The sequence below is a fragment of the Rhododendron vialii genome, chromosome 2a (assembly GCF_030253575.1).
Source record: "Rhododendron vialii isolate Sample 1 chromosome 2a, ASM3025357v1".
Classification (NCBI taxonomy): domain Eukaryota; kingdom Viridiplantae; phylum Streptophyta; class Magnoliopsida; order Ericales; family Ericaceae; genus Rhododendron; species Rhododendron vialii.
The window spans coordinates 22,232,250-22,252,027 of record NC_080558.1 but is presented as its reverse complement, the minus strand read 5'-3'; the positions used below and the strand labels follow the sequence as shown (position 1 = coordinate 22,252,027).

Here is a 19,778-nt window from a genome sequence, read left to right as displayed (position 1 = left end):
TAATTACTTGTTCCACTCGACGAGCTCTACGAAGTGAACATTTCCGATCATCAGAGCGAGACCGGAGTGGGGGCTCCTTGGCCAAGACAGCACGCTGCTGTCCCTTTCCCTCTAAGGGACAGCAGCTCCCCCAACTACGTGCAAACCTGGTCTAATTCTCTTATTATGTGAAGTGCAACAGATATATTTTTCAGCAGGCTTGCAAATATGTTCAACTTTAAAATGGTTGTGTATATAGTTGTCATCTTCGAAATGATCCAAAAATGTGCTACGAATGAACAACTCCATTTTATTCATCAAGCAACTTAACGACAAAAGACCACAACATTTATGTTTAGGAATTCTGACAAATTCCGTTAGTAGCACATATTTCCCTTACACAAATGCCCCCCAAAATGCCACTGCTGTGACATAATAGAATTGGTATTATATGTACGCATTTTTTTTTTAAATTAACGAGTTTAAAATATATTCCTTTTGAATTTTTGGTGAAAGAGCTTAAACATATGATTATTTATGCTTGAGAAAGAAATCAATGGTGGGAGCTAGAGACTTGAAGATGATGTAGTAGGTACTCTCTGTTGGGTGTATTGCATCCCAAAATGCATACTTGGAGGCATCAGTGCAAGTAGGTGATTCTGGATTGCACGAGAACGAGGCTTCTAATAGACCAGTCCCACAACAGCCTCTGTCCACCACATCAAACCCTAACAACAACAAAAAATAATAGATGAAAGAAATTGTATGTCAAACAAAAATGTTAGAACCACACCCATTTACACACCCACACTCACAAAGTTGTGGGCTCCACACACACTACGCACATCTAGTGTGTGTGGAGCCCACACCCTTGTGAGTATGGATGTGTAAGAGCATCTCCACTCCTTACTCAATTGTTTACCCAAAGTTGAGTAAAAATTTAGGTAAAAACTTGATTTGGTATAAAACAATCCAATGGACTAATGCAAATCTAGGCATAAATTTGAGTAAAGGTTTCATTAATGGCATAGTTGTAAATTTGAGGGGGAGAAAATAGCCTTCAAAATTTGAGTAAAGATTTTGTTCAAACCAAATTTGGAGAGAAATTATGAGTTTGAGTAAGGAGTGGAGTGGTGTTTCGGGTGTTTTTTACTCAAATTTGAGTAAGGAGTGGAGATGCAGAAATGCTCTAAGTGTGGTTGTTGAATGATGTCACTTTGTCTGGTTGAGGTTTTAGAAAGTTATTTGAGAGTTGAGTGATAATAAGTGGAGAGAGATAGAGAGAAAAATTTATTGAAAACTGTGCCGAGAGTAAAAGTTACTCTCAAAATAGTGAACCAAGCGGAGTGATATGTTTTTCAGCATTAATGTGTTTGACTACTAGTTACATAGCAAAAGGTGAATGGTAATATTTCGAATGAAAAGCTAATTAATATTGGTACAAAAAATAGGAGTGGAAATTATTTTCCACACGACACGAGAATCCGATACAAAGTTTAGCTGGTTAGGATCAATTATTCGGAACATGGATATGACACGACACAATAATACGAAAAGCTAAATTGGTCATGTTAGGATTGAGAGAATTTTGACACAAATATAAGATTACATAACACGACACCCAGAATCAAGTTAAACCACATGCTTTGAATTTGGTTAGGAATTTTCGGAAATTAAAGCTTTAACATAATCTAGACATTTTCCCTTGAAATTTTGGCATGTGAAGGAATTATTTTTCTCCAAAAAAAATAAAATAAAAATAGAGCAACTCTATGCAATTAACTTCAAAACACAACTCCGAACACAGGTGCATCCGAACACAATTATGGTTAAAAGTTGTGGGCGTAGGTACAATTATTTTAAGACCACACCCATGTACACATACTGCACAGTGTGTACATGGGTGTGGAGGTAGCATCACTCTTCTGGGAAAAATATTGGACGAGTTAATGATCCACTCACCAAACTTGCGGCGTTGGATGATATCGACCATCGGTGTGTATATGTCGGCATAAAAGATCTGGCGTCCACGAGTCTGCTGCATGGCTTTCAACTGATTTTGAAGCAGTTGATTGTAGTCTCTGGCGACGGAGGATAATGATTCAATACAACCACGTTTACGGGAACCACCAGAGTTAAGGGTGATAACAGCAGGCACGCAGCCCATTGGAGGTAAGCCAACGATGAATATTCTTTGAGCCCCCTCGTCCGCCAGATCCTACATTTGAGCAAATGTCACCAACTGATTGAGAAATTGTGGAAAAATATTTAATATCACCGATCAAATATGGATGGGATGATTTAAGATTTGAATCTGATTTCTCTGAATTATGTTGTTAGACGGCATAGTGCCGTCTGCGTCATCTTTGCCATCCAAAAATATTTTTAACAGTTTAAATTTGACTCATTTGAGTCAGTTCTTTAAACTTTTTCCTGAAAGAGTTTTTCAAAATCTGGATAATTGAATACAAAGATGATCAAATGGCTACGATGAAACGACGGAGATCTCTCTAGAATCTAATTGCAGATCAACTGGGTCCTTTAAGTTTTTTTATTTTTACTTAGGAGAATTTAGAGTGTAGCCCAAAAAGTAGGTTTGGACTTAATTTAGTCCTGACAAAAATATTTCTTCTTTATTTCAATCTTTTTTCTTGATTTTTCATGCATTTTAACTATTTTGTCCATTCTTCTTTAACTCTTTGCGTACATGTCTATTTTTAGTAAAGTTTATATTTTTAGAATCAACTCCTGACCCATATTATTTCGGACAAAAATATCATTGGCTATGTGAACTGGCTATGAAAACTACCAATTCTCATAGCCAGTTAACATAATATTTCGGACAAAAATATCTCCACCTAGTTCACATAGTCCGAGTTAACATATTATTTTGGACAAAAATACCCCTGAATTATGACTATGAGAACTGAGGCTGTAAGAGCTATATTTTTAGAATCAATTCCTGAATTATATTATTTCGGACAAAAATACCCTTAGCTATGTGAACTGGCTATGTGAATTGAGTTATGAGAACTGGCTATGTGAACTGTCAATTCTCATAATTAGTTCTATGAGAACAGCCAGTTTTCATAGTCAGTTCTATGAGAATTGGCTATGAGAAGTGTTTGTTCTCATAGAGAACTAGCTTTGTGAACTGGCTATGAGAACTGGACTATGTGAATTGGCTATGTAAACTGAAAAATACACAATTCACATAGTCTTATCACACATTAAAATACACAATTCTCATAAAAAATATATAGTTCTCATAGAAAATACACGGTTCTAATAGATAGTTCTCATGGACAATACACAATTCTCATAGATAATTTTCATGAACAACACACAGTTCTCATAAAAAAATACACAGTTCTCATAAAAAATACACTCACGAACAAAAATTGAAGAAAAATAAAAAGATAACCAAAATCAAATATAGTTATAAATATTCTTACCGCCATGTCTTAAAAAAATAATCAAAGTAAAAAAATAATAATTCACATAGGAAATAAATTGATTTAGAATTGAACTTTTAACTGCCAAGTCTCATAGTCAGTTCTATGAGAACTACTCAGTTCTCATAGAGAACTGGCTATGTGATCGGCCAATTCTCATAGTCAGTTTTATGAAAACTGCCAGTTGCTTTGTGAACTAGTTATGAGAACTGGACTATGTAAACTGAAAAATATACAGTTCACATAATCTTACCACACACTAAAATAAAATACACAGTTCTTATAAAAAATAAATAGTTCTCATAGAAAATACACGGTTCTAATAGACAGCTCTCATGGACAATACACAGTTCTCATAAAAAATACGCAGTTCTCATAAAAAAAATACATAGTTTTCATAGACAGTTCTCATGAATAACACACAATTCTCATAGAAAATATACACACGAACAAAAATTGAACAAAATTAAAAAAAGGTAATCAAAATCAAATATAGTTATAAATGTTATCACCGCCAGGTCTTAAAAAAGTAATAAAAGTAATCATTTTGAAAATCGCTGTTCACATATTGAAAATCATTTTGAAAATCACTGTTCACATATTGAAAATCACTATTCACATATTGTTCATATCAAAAAAAGAAAAGAGCGTACGTGGCTTGCTCATATTAGAAAATCACTTTCATTCACTGTTTACATACATTGTTCCTCTTCATGACGAAGGGGACCTGATCAACCTTGGAGTAGAAATTTCAGCTTGTTGTCCAAGTTGAGCTTCCTGACGGAGTCGGAGAGCACCGCCAAGGCCTTGGCAGCGAGGCGGAAGGTGGCGTCAGAGATGCCGAAGCGGTTCTTGTCGGGGTGGAGGAAGAATTAAGGCGAGATGGCATTGTGCTTCTTAACGAGCTTGAGGTCGGAGTGTTGGGCACGCGAGGGTCGATCTAGAGGAGGGAGTAACTAGTAGTCGTGGTGGTGGTTGTTGATGTGCTTCTCGGAGGCGATGAGGACATCGACGACGGCGGGGATCTGGTTGGGGCCGTCAAGCATGGGGTCGGTTTCTTGGACGAAGATAGCAAAGTCTCGCGTCGCTGCCGCCGTGCTAGAGGTGGTTGTCTTGTCGGAGAATCGCACTGTTCGGCCACGTTTGGAGCTGCGTCCGCCATGGATGTTTGTTTTCTAGCGTTCATCGAAGTGGACGTAGCAGGACTGGTCGAAGTCGACGACAAAGTATCAAATGGAGGAGAGAGAGAGAGAGAGAGAGAGAGAGAGAGAGAGAGAGAGAGAGAGAGAGAGAGAGAGAGAGAGATTGGCATCGGTGGGATTCGTGGGAAGATCGTGGCTCTAGTTTTGAAGGAGCGTGGTTAGAGAGAGTATCAAACGGGGAGGGAGAGAGAGAGAGAGAGAGAGAGAGAGAGAGAGAGAGAGAGAGAGAGAGAGAGAGATTGGCATCGGTGGGATTCGTGGGAAGATCGTGGCTCTAGTTTTGAAGGAGCGTGGTTGGATTGAGGGTATAAAAGTCAAGATCCAAATAACTGAGCCTATGCAGGTTCAGAAAAATATTTCAGGGTTGGGTTCAAACCGAACCTAAAAAACAGGGGTGGCCTTTAATTTCTATTTTACTTATCCAGTTCAATCTTCAGCAAGAGAGTGTGATAAAATCGGTACAATCAATTTTTGTCCACACCCCTCCATACTCTAAATTTTCGTCCGCATCTCAGGCTCAATACTATGATCCGAACCGTTTACCTTGTAAATATGCAAAATAATTATTTACGAGTATAATATGATCGTATATCAATATTCAATAGATATGTACATAAGTTACACTTTGTTCTATAAATTGTAAGGTTAAACTGTAGAGCATATTTACCATTCATTTTGCATAACAATTTGCTACATGTTCACTCATTTATCAATAGCAAATAATTTGAGCAAAACATATGTTCTTTGTATGTTTTACGAGATGAACGGTTCGGATTATAAGTTTGGGCACAAAATATTGGAAAAAATCGAAAGTATTGAAGGGTATGGAGATGAGCTCAACCCAATTCGTTAGGACTAACTCCTTTATTCTCACACTTGACTAACGACTGAGTTCATATGTTTTGCTCTCCAAAAAGAGTGAGGTGAGGAGGCGACCAGACATAAGAGCATCTCTAAGGAGCTCAACAAATTGAACCCATTGGCAATAGTAGAGAGCCAAGAGCACAATTCATCCTTCCAACGCGCTCAATAATCCCCTTAGTACTTTGCCGTCATCCACTGTTATTGGCTACTAGTGTCGAGCAAAACCCATTCGGTACTCTCTCTCTCTCTCTCGGGCGCGCACATGCCAGTGTTGTATATATATCCTCAACGTGAAAAATGACTGTATTTGCGACCCTCACACCGCTCACCCATTGAGTTGCCGGAAAAAATGAAGTTTCAGGCCTCTGTTTAGTTTGGCCGGTTTGTCAAAGTGGTCGAAAATTATTTTTGACCACGGGATTGTGTTCGCGAAGAGGAGACGATCACGATGGTAAAAGGATGACCTTGAAATTCTACCGGAACAACGCTCATGCGCCGTTTGACGCCGACGAGTGAGATCTACTCTCACTGTGTGGTGCACGCGAGGGGAGGTGGAAAGGCTGTGAGTTGCTGACACGAGCATGAGTAGGTGTAATAGAGAATAATGTTGGATTGCATAGGTGAAAAAGTGGTAGTCAAAGTAAAGTATGTAAAAAATGTACATTTCTGATACTTTTGAGTAGTTTTTTTTAGGGTTGCTCGCGGTTCGGTTCGGTTCAGATTTTTAGGAATTCGAGGACTGAACCGCTAGTCACGGTTTTCACAAAATGAAATCCGTGTACAGACCAAAAATCCTACGGTCCGGTTCCAATCCAATCTGTGACTCGCGGATCGGTTATGGTTTTGTCCACGGATTTTAGCAAAAATAAAGCTCAAACATATATCCCACAATAAAATGGAAGAGAGTTACATTCAGAATTAAGTTTAACACCACCAGAAAATACTTGTTACATAAACTACCAAAAGCTTAATTTAGAAATCAAATTCAAAAGAATCTAAAACACTAGTAGAATTGTATTATTATAGTACATTACATAACATAAAAGAATCGGAAAAAAAACAAACTACTGAAACTCAACTAGGGTTATCCGTAATTTATACGAAAAAACTACGATTTACTCCTTATATTTTATGTACATCTATATTCTATCCCATTATTAAGATAAAATACTAAAATTGGTGGAAAAAAGTGTTAACATTACTAACAATTTATTATATAAATACACACACACACACACACACACACACACACATATATATATATATATTATTTATATAAAATAAATATCTCACGGTCCGGTTCGGTTAATCCACGGTTTCGTAATGAAAATCCGTAGACCGAACCGCGAGTCATGGTTTTCTAATTTTTTAATCCGTGTCCGGACCATTAATCTACAGACAAAATCCAAAAGGTACGGATCGGTTCGGTCCGGACCGATTTCACGGTTCACCGAATTTCTTGAGCAGCCCTAGTTTTTTTTGACTAGTAGGGTTGGAGCTAGATTTCTAAACGTGATTATTCCAACTGCAGGCGTGAGGCGGTTATAGGCCCATAAAACTAAAAATGTCCCACCCGAGGCCGAGGCAAGTTGTGAGGAGGCAAAATTTGAAGGATAGAATCAGATAGCACGACTCATGTGTAACTTTCTCCAAATCCAAACTCTTTGGAAGTGACCATCGACCACCTCGCGGTTGGTCCAACCAAATGTGGATTTTTTGGGTGCCGGTAGGGTGTCAGCGATACGGACCGTCTAAACTTGTTTTGGACGGTTTGGATTTTAGAGAAAGAAAAAGAGTAGAAAGAGTGATGGAGTGGGGGGAGAGAGAGAATAAATCAGGAACATCCAAAACATGTTTTACACGGTCCAAATCGCTAACAGATACCGCCACATGGTATCCATGTGGCACCGAAAAACATCTCAACCGAACGAGTCCGATTTGTCTGAGTCATTAATAACCATGTCAATAAGTATCACTGTCATGAAATGCGGACTAATGAACATACTCGTTACTTCCACTACCAATGAATGGAGAAATTCTTGGTTGCTAATAGGGAACGGCGTGCTACCCTTCGCACACATTTAAACTGTCCAAAAACACGACCGACGGTCCGGATTGAAAGTATGAAATGAATTTTTAAAAAAGTAAAAGAAAAAAAAAAGTTAAAGTGTATTTTAATTTTGATCTTCGGTTGCATTTTTAGATGGCTCAGATGTACGCAAAGGATACCACATGTCAGCCGTACCCCATTTGCACCCCAAGAATTTCTCGAATGAATGAGCTATTATTATTTCATGCTCCTCGAGTAATGTTCCACACGTATTTCTAATGAGAAAAACTTCTTTACGGAAGTGAATCGCTGCCGTTCAAAAGTGTTTTGGACGGTCCAGATTTTAATGAAAACTTTTCCTGGGAAAAGTTAATTTTGGCCGGTCATAATTGAAAATAAATCTCAGCCATTGATTGAGCTAATGGACTACTGAGATTGCGTCGCTCCGTAAACACACTGTTTATGGAGCGACCGTGAAAAAGTCTATCTCATTTCTAATATGTGGGTTTCAACCCATTGGGCTCGTTTGGATGCAGTAAAAGAAGGGGAGATGAGTAATACCCCTCAACCTCAATAGCACCTGGGGCCCATCTCTATCCCTCTGTTAGGAAGGCAATGCGCAGGGGTATTCCATAATCCTCCTCCTTCGGTAAGACCGGAGAAGAAGGGATTCACCGGTCTTATTTTCGGATAGGGTTTGAGGTGTTATTAAGTTATCCCCCCAATACCCCTGCAAATTGGACGATTTTACCCCTCCTTATCCCTTCTCTCCTAACCCCCAACCCGCCTAAGTTTTTGACGATGAACAACGAAACAAGAACAGGAAGAAAAAGAAGAACAATAGATCAGATAGAGAGAGGACTAATCAGGTTGTGACGTTCAACAGGGATCGGAGAGACGGAGTGTGTTGTAGTCGTTCTCTCTTCTTCTCCTCCTCCTCCTCCTCCTCCTGTTGTTGCCACCACCGTTCTCTCTCTCTCTCTTATGGCGATAAGAGCAAAGGAAATTTATCCTGTGCATTTGTGCCCATGTGTTTCTTACAACCCCACCAATAATCAATTAAAATGAACACTTTGACCCATCTATAAAAAAAACATCTCAAAAAGAACACTTTGACCGAAAAATAATTAAGATGAACACATATTTAAATCGTAAATTAAAGAAGGGTCCAACTTAAAAAACAAAATTAATAAAAAAAAACACTTAAAAAACAAATTTTAATTTTTTATACTTATTAAATTAATTTTGATCGTCGGTTGCATTATGTGCCTCACTCATGCACCTACCTACCTCCGTCAGCTTTTTGGTGCTTTGACAGTTAATTGAGTATCAATAATTCTAACTCCACATATCATATCCAAATACACACTCATTTACACACCCTCACTTATAATAGAGGTGAGGCCCACACACACTGGATGTATAGTGTATACGAATTCTATCTCTATTGTGAATAAGAGTGTGTAAATAGGTGTGTGTTTGAGTGCGGAGGTAGAATGATTGAGAAAGGATATGCGACATGGTACGGGTTTAGGTGCTTTCAATGAATTCACACACTGCATGGTTAAAATTTGCCCATTAATTGGACTGCGACGTACAAGGACCCATGTGATGGCTCAGAGGTAGAACAAGGGCAATTTTCTACTTTAACTAAACCTTTTGGTTGGACGTCGTCAACTGAAGAGGACCGTCCAATAAATAGCTTTGATGACCCGTTCAACTCAACTTCTTATTAATTACCACAAAGTAACCTAATCATGCCATCGAGTATCGAGACAGAAAAATGGGTAAGAAATTGAAGTGGTGTTTTTGTTAAATTATAAATGGACTAAAATAGTACATGTTTTTACAAATTTTTAAGCGGATCATTATCTTCATAGGCTCATGTACATAATAACTAAAATAAAATTTAACAAAAATAACTTGACTATTGTCATTAGCCCGCAATCCAATTAGTAGAAACGCAACCTAATTTAATCCTAATCCTCCTGTAAGACCTCTGTCCCTGCCTTCAATCCTCCCTTGATCTCCCATAGTCTAAATTTTGTTTGAATGTTAAGCGTCATTCGCGTTCATTCTCTCCTACGCAATCTGTGACTAAAATACTAGTACTCATAGAATATCAAACAATACGCCAAAAATAACATTTCTAAACAAGGTTTTGCACGGACTCTTGGGCCTAGCTCATGTCGTTGTGTAGTTCTTCTTCGAAATTGAAAGGTTGTGAGTTCGACTCTTATGGAAATGAGGTCACCAGTGGCGGATTTAAAGTAGGACCAGTGGAGGCACGAGCCCCCACTACACTTTCCAATAATTCCAATTTTTACCCCTAACTTATTATGGTCATGACATTTGTATCCTATTAAATTATACACATTTTCTCTTTATATCACTTACATCCCCTACGGCTTGTTCGTTTGTGGTACTCAAAACCCCTGCACATGGTCACCAATAAATTATCTTTATATATATATCTCCACTCGTTACACTTTAAAACCTCCTTCCAAATTCAAACCGAACAGAGTCCTAGTATCTTTGTCCAATTTTCAAAAAAGTCATTTTAACTTATTTGTTTTACATAAAGACTCGGTTACCTATTTCTACATTGTAGCAAATTTTACATTTAACATCATTTCTTTAAGATAATTGTTGTTTATTGTGAGTAAAAGATAGAAAATTATAAACCTTGAGGTCACCAGAGGGTTTGTCAGGCCATTAATTTCATAGCCCTAGATTAGTTGATGTGCGAACTAGTTGGTCCGAACATTTAAAGAAAGAAAATTCTATGACCATTTTTAATGGTGCCCCCACCGAGTTAACTAGAAACAAGATGGTAAAAAGTTGTCAGTGTTTGCTGACAACTTTTTTTTTTATAGTAGAAACGAGATGATAAAATGCGTTAAATTTTTAGTATTTTTTTGTTAATGAAAACGGAACCTAACTCTAGTGATGTATACCATATGAAAGGGAATTAAAAAAACAAAGATTTTGCATGAAAGTTGACTGAGAATGACATAACAATAATATTAGGTTTTTTTCAAAATCTAGGTTTGACAGATGGATGTACCACAAGAAGCTAGTACATTATTTTGAATGAATTTTTTTCCGTCGTCCCCACTGGGATTGAGTATAATGTATTTCGTTTTAGGTCGAATGCATAGCTATACCCATTGGGATATATTGTTTTTGTTTATGAATAAAAACTCACTCTTGCAATATTTTGAAGGGTCCTTCTATAAGTGGGCTGTTAAAAAGTTGATAAAAAGTCAGAAAAAACCCATACTTCAATACGGAGCCAGGATTTTGCGCGGGGGTAAATATACACAAAAAAAAAAAATTAAAATAAAGAGAGACAGCAATGTTACTCCCTCCGTTCTATTTTCTTAGCCCATGATTTCATTTTTTGCTTTCCCAAAAATGTATGTCCATGTTAACTTTTCAATGGGCATGATGGAGTACATTTCTTATTTCGCCCTTTCTTTTTAAGTCACAATCAACATTGAAACACTCTTTTGACTTCAAATAAGATATCGAATCAAGGGTATTTCGGGGAAGTAAATTATTTTTTAGTTTTTAATGAATGGAGGGAGTAGTACAAAATTAGTAGTATTTGGTTAAATGATAATATTAACTCGTTACTTACTCTTTTATTTAATTTTAGCCCATAATTTTAAGTAATTTCATATTGTTGGTATCCTTATATTATTTAAAAAGAATTGTATTTAAATATCATTCAGACTAGTTATAGTAAAAAGTTGTTCCATGGCTTGAAAAATATTAAAGTTGTTACTTTTAACTTTTTTAACAAAACAATGGAAGGGTGGCGGGCTATCTCTGGAGGGAGGGCGGGATTATAAAGTTTGGCGATAATTTTTCTTTTTTCAAGGTAATAGTAGGGTTTTTCTAAATTTTACGGTTGTGCCTGCCCCCTATTAGCCCTCATCTGGCTCCATCCTTGCTTCAATACACCTTTCACACATTTTTATATACTTTTCACATATTTTAATACACATTTTAAACTTCAAAGAAAGCCCAGTGCATTGTTTTTAATTAGCATTCCCTATTTTGAATAATGAGATGTCTTTAATTAAATAAGAAATACTGTAGTACTTTATTGGAGGGTGGGTGATGAGAGAGACAAACCTTGATAAAATGTTGGAGGTTCTGAAGCAAGAAGAGTTGGTAGCTTGAAACGGTGTAGCTTTGACGTCGAATTGGTGGGCCAAAATAGTTGACAATGAAGTCATTGGTACCGGCGCTTATTATGATCCCGGCCTTATTGATTAGGATTTGGGCTCTTTGCTTTCCAATGGCAAGCTCCAGTCTATTTTTGTACTCTCTAAAGTATTCCATTTGCTTTGGCATTGGAATTGCACCCTGGAGGAAAAAATGAACACTAAATTATTTATAAACTCGAAATAAATTAAACTCTACTGCCATCACATGAATTATTTTCGTTAATATTTTGTAGGGAATGTAAAATTTTCATCATATTAAGTACTTTCTCGTCACCCATTTTATGGATCTACATACAACTCATCGATGGTATGACACGAGAACTTTTACTATATTTGTATTTAGTAACAAGCATGCACAATTATCAATCTTTTTGGAATAACTATCCCTATATATTTTGAAGTGTATGATAGGAAATTCAAACCAGGTCAGTCAATAGGTCACATGTAAAACGAATGAAAGTATGCAAATTTGGGTTTGAATTCGATGGACAGGGGGTGTGTGCTGTGCAGCTTCGTGCTGCACAGCGTGCTGCACGGCCTCTGGCGAGGCTTTTCCGGCATCGGTCCGACAATCGGAGACGTTCACCGCGTAGAGCTCGTCGAGTTCTACATGAGCATCAAAAATCAGCTCGATCAAATATCTTTAAGGGCCTCATCCGAACATATATAACTTGAAAAAAATGGATTTAGTGGTTTTGATCCAGTGTTTTGTATCCATTAGGATTCATTTTTTTTCAAGTTATATATGTTCGGATGAGGCCTTTAACGATATTTGATCGAGCTGATTTTTGGTGCACATGTAGAACTCAACGAGCTCTACGCGGTGAACGTCTCCGATCGTCGGACCGATGCCGGAAAAGTCTCGCCGGAGGCCGTGCAGCACGCTGTGCAGCACAGCACACACTCCCTGTCCATTCGATGCACTTTACTGAAGTAATTTTATTGCATATATATATCATTTCTACACTAAAGCACGTGGACTTTTCTAGTTTAACAATTGCACGTCTAGGTACCGCCAGTCATAACAATCAAAAATAAATAAATTGATCGGCAAAAGTAAAATTTTATTAATTAAGATAACAATAAAAAATTTCATAAGTACTATGAAAGAAAATTTGGGAATTGTCGGGATCCGACAACCCAGCTACCGCCACTTCTATAACACCCCCATTAATTGTTCTTTCAAGTTTAATTAGAGAGAAGTCGGTGACGTTGACGTTAATTTATACCCAAAAAAAAAAAAAAGGTGTTGGTGACGTTCTTAAATACTACTACTATGCAAACCAGGCCATTTATTTCAAACAACAAGATGGTACTTTAGAGCATCTCCAATTCACCTTTATTTCTCCAAAATAGAGAATGAATGTGACACATTGAGGGAAGATTTTATAATTTATTCTCTTTTTTCTTCACTTTTTGTAATTTTTGGGAGAATTTTTGAGGGACCCACCGTCCTTTTTAAAGTTTGGTCTTCTAAAAGTAAATTTGGTCCTCTAAAAATGGAGGATCAAAAGTAAATTTGGAGTACAAAATTCCTCCAAAACTCTAAAAAGGAAGATGGGTCCCTCAAAGATTCTCCCAAAAAGTACAAAAAGTGAAAAAAAAATAGAATAAATTACAAAATCTCCCCTCAATATGTTACATCCATCCTCTATTTTGGATGGATTGAAAATGCTCTTAGTAAGAGCATCTTCAATCCAATACTCTATTTGAGAGTATCAAAATACTCTATTTTATTCATAAAGTGATTTTAGAGGAAATCACTATTTATATTTACTCCAACCATAAACTTTCTATTTATTCATAAAGTGATTTTGGAGGAGATCCTTCATATTTTTTCTCATTCTCCAAATATGAAGGATCAAAATCTCATCCTCTCAAATAGATGAGGAGGATGGATTGTAGGAGTTTTATACTCTCAAATAGAGGAATAGAGCATGAATTGGAAATGCTCTAATTGGTGAGAGAGAGAGAGAGAGAGAGAGAAAGAGAGAGACGACTATTTGTGCTGTGAGGGGGTCAAATCCAGAGCCAGCAGATGCGAAACTAACTCCGGTCATCAGCTCCCCGATGCTAAGACTTTGATCCAAATATGCTGGCACATTCTCCTTGATACCCACGTATGAAGCTGGGATCCCGACACAAGAGACAAAAAAACAAAAACAAAAAATAAAAAAGGAAGGTAATTAGAGTCCGTTTGGAAAGAAATTAAAGTGTGTGGAAAAATGTAGTCTGCTCGAAACTATATATATATATATATATATATATATATATAGACACACACTCCCTCCGTTCCTAATTAACTGTCCACGTTACTATTCCGGACATTTTAAAAATTCATTTATATCTTCCAAAGTATAATATTTTTTATATGCAATATGAATCTTGTTTGATAGATCTCGATTGATTCTATTAGACAAAATTTTGAAAATTATGAAAAATAGTATAAATTAAAAGATATAACTCATTTTAAAAAATTTAGAAAAAGTGAAAGTGGACAGTTAATTAGGGACGGAGGGAGTATGTGGTAACCGAGAAACAACCTTGCAGCCGAGCTATTATTGGACCCGACTGCGCAATCCAAACCTGAGGGGAGACTAGCACAACAACCCACCGCCATGATCTCCTACTTAAATCATGGTTTGCCTCCGAGAGTAATCAAACCCTGCTATGTTGTAAGCGCATGTTCACCCTTACTATGTTAACAAATCGTAGGTGGGTGCTCGAAACTATGTTATTCATATTTTCCCCTCAATTTCTTTCCAGCAGTTAAAGTTTTTGTCCAAAAACATGTATATTTTTCAAAAAGAGACGAACCAAAAAACAAAAGACAGACGAAATACTAAATATAAAAGACAGACGAAATACTATATATACATATATATATATATATATATATAGGTTATTTTCTGTATAAAAATTCTACTACAACCTTTGTAATTTTGTATACAAATCCATTCTCTTTTTTGGACTAACCTACAAAATCCGTAACGAGGCGGCCATTGGAAAACCTTCCGGTGGGAATGTGATTCGGAAAGTCCCTCCCATAAGGTTGGAAATTGCTCTTGAAAATAGTTTGAAGGTAGTTGTTGTTGCCGGGATCGACCGTGGAGTCTCCGAATACCAAAATAGCCGTAAATGAGTTGTTCGAAGGCTTCTTGGTTAGAGCTGGGGCTCCTCCAGCTTTGAACACAAACAGAAGAAGAAATAGAACGGAGAAGAACAGAAGTACAAAATGCGGCCTCATATTTGCTTAAGCTCGCCTTGAAAGGCTCAAACTGAAACGCTAACCTACACAGCATATATATGGTACTTTCCACTTTTTATAAGCATCTATCTACCACCAATTCCATCTTGCAATTATGATCACTATTACAATATTATTAAAAGATGACGTTTAAAAAAGTAAAAAGATGTCAGTTTTTGAAAAAATCGTAATTAAAAAAATTGTAATAGATAAATAATGTCAGTCATCTAAAAAATTATGATATAATATATTTATGATGTCACTTTCTAAAATAATGACATAACTATTATTTTTTTTAATATCAGTTTCTCTTAAACTGTGATCTAATATATTTATGATGTCACTTTATAAAATAGTGACATAACTATTATTTCTTTTTAATGTTAGATTCTCCTAAATTGTGATTTAATATATTTAGTCACTTTGTAAAATAATGACATAACTATTCTTTTCTTTTCTTTTTTAAATGTCGGTTTCTTCTTATAAGTAACATTGAAGAATAAAAATTTGTTTTTGGAGAAAACGGCGCCATCTATGAGCATCGTTGCTTTGAAGTCTCAAATCGGGAGCAAGTCATTACATATGGTATCAGAGCCTGTACCAACCAGAAATGTGAGATAGAATCTCAACCTCATACGAGGACGTGTGTTCCTAAGCGGGGGAGATTGTGACGCCCTGCCCCCCTGGGGAGTTCCAGGTAGTGGTCAACCGACCTGAGGGCAGTTGGGACCTGTGCTAGGGGCTGTCGGATCTGTGACCGGCCAGAAGGGTCAACCGAGGGTAGTCCCATATCGCTTGATGAAGTGTAAGTTGTGTGCTATAAATAATATATCATCATCTTATCTTGTACAAGAAATTTTAAAGCTATGAGGGTGTCAAAGCCAATTGAAACTTCATAGTCAAGTGTGCTCGCACTAGAGTAATCCTGGAATGAGTGACCTCACTGGGAGGTTTGATGGGATTTGGTGTTCAAAGCAGACAATGTTATACAGGGCGGGAGCATATCGTTACAAAAGATGACAACTTTAAAACACTTTAATGACGTTTCACAACTGTCATCTTTTACTTTCAATTACGTTTATAAAGCGTCATCTTTATAGATATTAATGACAGTTTCAAACCGTCATTTTAAAATTCAGACTTTTAATGACAACTCCATAGTTGACAGTTTTAAAACATTCATCTTTCACGTTTAATAACACTTTTAAATTGTCATCTTTTAAGATTATTGTAGTAGTGGATCCTCAACTTAAAAGGTAGTATCCATCACGTTTTAATGAGAAATTTTTGGTTGCTAATCGGCTACCACGTGGTACCCATGCAGCACATTCGAGTTGTCCAAACAATGCAACCGACGGCTTGGATTAAAACACCATTTTCCTTATTTTTTTAAATTTGTTCGGTACCTTTCAATCCGAACGGCTGGTTGCATATTTGGACGACTCAAATGTGTTGCACTGGTGCCATGTCAGGCATCGTACCCTACTTGCACCAAAAAATTTCTCCATTTTAATCGTTTCCTAGGAAAAGGCGTGTAATTTTAGAATCAAAAAATAAATTACTTCCATTTAGGATTTTTTGAATTAATTTTTTTGGCCCCAAATTAAAGAACTATTCGTGATCTTTAATTTGGTGCGAAGAAACTCGAAAATCATGTACACGAATATTTTTTTTATTCTAAAAATTGCATGTATTTTCATAGAATACTATCATTTTGGAACATAGTGAGTATTTACTTTATGTTGAATCCAAATACTACTTAGAGCTATTCATCTTGTACGAAGAATCCCACAAAAAATCAACTGATCAACCTCATATCAGTAAGTATTTGGTTAGAAAAATACTTGTCTTGTTTAAAAATTTATACCAAAAAATAAAGGGAAATTTTTAGAAATCGTCCCCCAAGTTTCAACCGAGTCTCATTTTCGTCATCCAAGTATCAATTGCTACTATTTTGACCTTCAAGTTTGTTTTTTGCTCGAATTTAGTCCAATCATAAACGTCTGTTAACAAAGATGACGAAAATTGGCAGATTGAGGGTAGTGTAGACATTTCCCTCTCTTTTCCTTGGACAAAATGGACATTTTGCCCAGTTTCCTGCCCAAATCAGGGCAAGGTATGACAAAACCCTAAAACTGGTACCCAAATCCATTATCTTTCAATGGGGCTAGGGTACAATTGTACAAGTCAGTGAGGGGATCGTAAAAGACAAGGGAAGGACCACAAAGCTCTCTGCGAAGATTCCATGGATGCGCACAATATGGGGTAAGTTTGAAGCCCTACCACTGGCCCAACCATCTCTGATAAACCCACAAATTGTCCACTTTCATTCACCTGAAATTTCAAGAAGACAGAGTGCAGAAAAATGGTTATCCGACCATAGAACTAGAGTAGCAAAAAGTAAGCATGCGTAGGAATTATTTTTTGCTGAATAATTCTTCTTTGTTTATCAAAACTAATCATTCAAGTTTTCAACCAAACCACTTTTAAAACCTTTCTGAGAAATTGTTTCTGAAAATTAATAACCATATAGAACCTAAGTTATCAAAAGCCAACAATAAACTTACTAAAAAAAAGAGGAAAATTGGACATTTGGTGCCCGTCTCAATCATTTTTTCCTTCAGAATTTTTTTTACTAAAGTTTGATTTTTTAATGGATTTTGCAGAGTAGGGATGCTTGTGCATTTTTTATGTGGGTGGATTGGCCAATGCGTGCTCGGTCAATAGAAGACATCCCTGGGTTGCTTAGAAAAACCACCCAGCTTGAGGAGGAAGTCAGGCTGTGCAAACAAAGGGAGAAGAAGGTGATGGCATATGGGGTGGTGTTTTTGGTCTTCTGGCTGTGGAACCTCTCCTCTGGTGATGAGAAATGCAAATGTGATCAAGGGTTTTAAGCAATTGAGTTGCAAAAAATAGTGATCTAGGTTATGCTAGGTTATTGTAGGTTAAGTTATTAGGTTATTTTATGGTTGGTTACGGCAGCCTAGGTAAGGTTTTGGTGGCTTTTTGGTTGGGGAATGTGTTACAGGTGGTGTTGTAAGTAGTTGTGTAACCCATGTAACAACCCATTTTGTGAAATTGAAGTAAATGAAGTCGGTTTATTTGGCTGCTAACCTGTCCTTATCATTTCTTCTTATCATTGACTGCAAGCAACTTTCAAATTTAGCAGCATAAGAATGGGACCAATGAAACTTTGAATGATAAATAAGTTTTGCCTTTGAAATTAGGTGCCAGTATGTGGAACAACTTTGAATGAGATGTGCATTTAGGAGCATTTAAAAAAAACCAGCTTTGACAGCATGCCATTGTTACTAACTAGATTTGCTAGCTTTAGCACAACAGATTTGCTAGCTTTAGCATCACAAAACCTTGACACATCTTTACACCATTCAATTAGCTACAATTGCATGAGCAGAGCACACGAAATACAGCAAAAACAGATTACAAACAGCAATATAGATGCCAAATATAGTAGCCTTTGAAACCATTCTGCTATATACAGCAGAAGGCAGATTAGAAACTAGCTTGGAACTTGCCTAATACTGCATAAGAAAGAAAAGCAATAGACAAAACATTTCAAAGAAGCCACCTTTGGCATTCATAAACCATTACAATATGTCCATAACCAAAAGCCATTACTAGATTCAGATACAAGTGGTCCATACAACAACTATCAAAAAGAGCACAAAAAACACAGTAGCCATATCAAGCTAGTCCATAATATCAACCATATCAAGCTCTCTCGGTTGAAGAACTGGTCCAAATATTACATAAAGAACTGGTCCAAACATTACATAAACCATGACCCCATAATAACAAAAATAACTTCTCCAAAAGTAGATGTTTCCAACAAAAGAGCACAACAAACACAGCAGCCATATCAAGCTCTCTTGGTCGAAGCTTTTGGCAATCCAGAATAGTTGATGAACTTCCTTTGATTGGCCCTTGTATTGACACCATGGGTTGGTTGTGGTGGTGCCCTTATATTGACACCATGGGTTGCTTGTGGTGGTGCCCTTATATTGCCAGCCTTGGTTGCTTGTGGTGCCCTCATACTGAATGGCCTATTGGCCCCCATTGTTGCTTGTGGTTGGCTGAAACTAGTCCCCATGGTTGGTTGGCTACCACTAGTCCCCATGGTTGGTTGGCTTGCATTTTGTTGTTGTCCATTGGCAGTGGTGTGCTTCTTTCTAACCTGTATGCACTAAACACCTTTTCACCACTCACCACATATATGTAAATAAGCTAAAACAAAATCTGAAATCAATAGAAATTAAACTCACTAGTAGCTTTGCCCTAGTTGTACCCTGGTTTTCAGTGATTGGTTGTCCTTTGCAAGTTCTCTTATTATGCCCAAGGTTACCACATTGGGCACAAGTTGTTGTGGTGTTTCTTCTCTTCAACTTGGTGCCAGTCTGTGGTTCATCAGGTCCTCTCTTCCTCAGTTTCTTTGGTCTTCCTGATTGAATCTTAACATTCGGTGGCAATGGTCCAATGACACCTGTTTTGGGCCACATATCTGCACCATTCATTGGATAGATTATTGGCTCCTGCTTTAGAATCTTTACAGTTGGGGCAGATTTCTTGAAGGGAAAAAAATCCTTTGTTTCCTTCAATTCAAAAAACTCTTTTTTTATGACAAAGCTTTGAAAGAACCATCTTGTAGTCATTTTGGTTGTAGCCCAAAAAATGTTGAACTAATCCATGTTGTGGATGCAGAGTAATTGAATAAAGGTTTAATTA

At 37.0% G+C, this 19,778-nt stretch overlaps 1 protein-coding gene across 1 annotated transcript; it reads right to left on the bottom strand.

Moving 5' to 3' along the window:
- Window positions 1-266: 266 nt before the first annotated feature.
- On the bottom strand, window positions 267-15,094 carry LOC131315990 (GDSL esterase/lipase At5g45960). The gene is made up of 5 exons (XM_058345254.1): window positions 14,765-15,094; window positions 13,786-13,916; window positions 11,694-11,927; window positions 1,942-2,197; window positions 267-707 (listed from the first exon to the last, which is right to left on the bottom strand). Exons 1-5 carry the CDS (start codon window positions 15,033-15,035, stop codon window positions 511-513), a joined length of 1,089 nt encoding a protein of 362 aa, XP_058201237.1. The 5' UTR covers window positions 15,036-15,094; the 3' UTR covers window positions 267-510.
- Window positions 15,095-19,778: the final 4,684 nt, after the last annotated feature.

Excerpts from the sequence above, each read along its gene's own strand:
- LOC131315990 (XM_058345254.1), bottom strand. The coding sequence starts at position 15,035 with ATGAGGCCGCATTTTGTACTTCTGTTCTTCTCCGTTCTATTTCTTCTT. Across the intron at positions 13,917-14,764 it reads CCTCGTTACGGATTTTGTAG|CTTCATACGTGGGTATCAAG; the intron begins GTTAGTCCAAAA and ends TCGGGATCCCAG. Across the intron at positions 708-1,941 it reads CATCCAACGCCGCAAGTTTG|GGTTTGATGTGGTGGACAGA; the intron begins GTGAGTGGATCA and ends TGTTGTTGTTAG.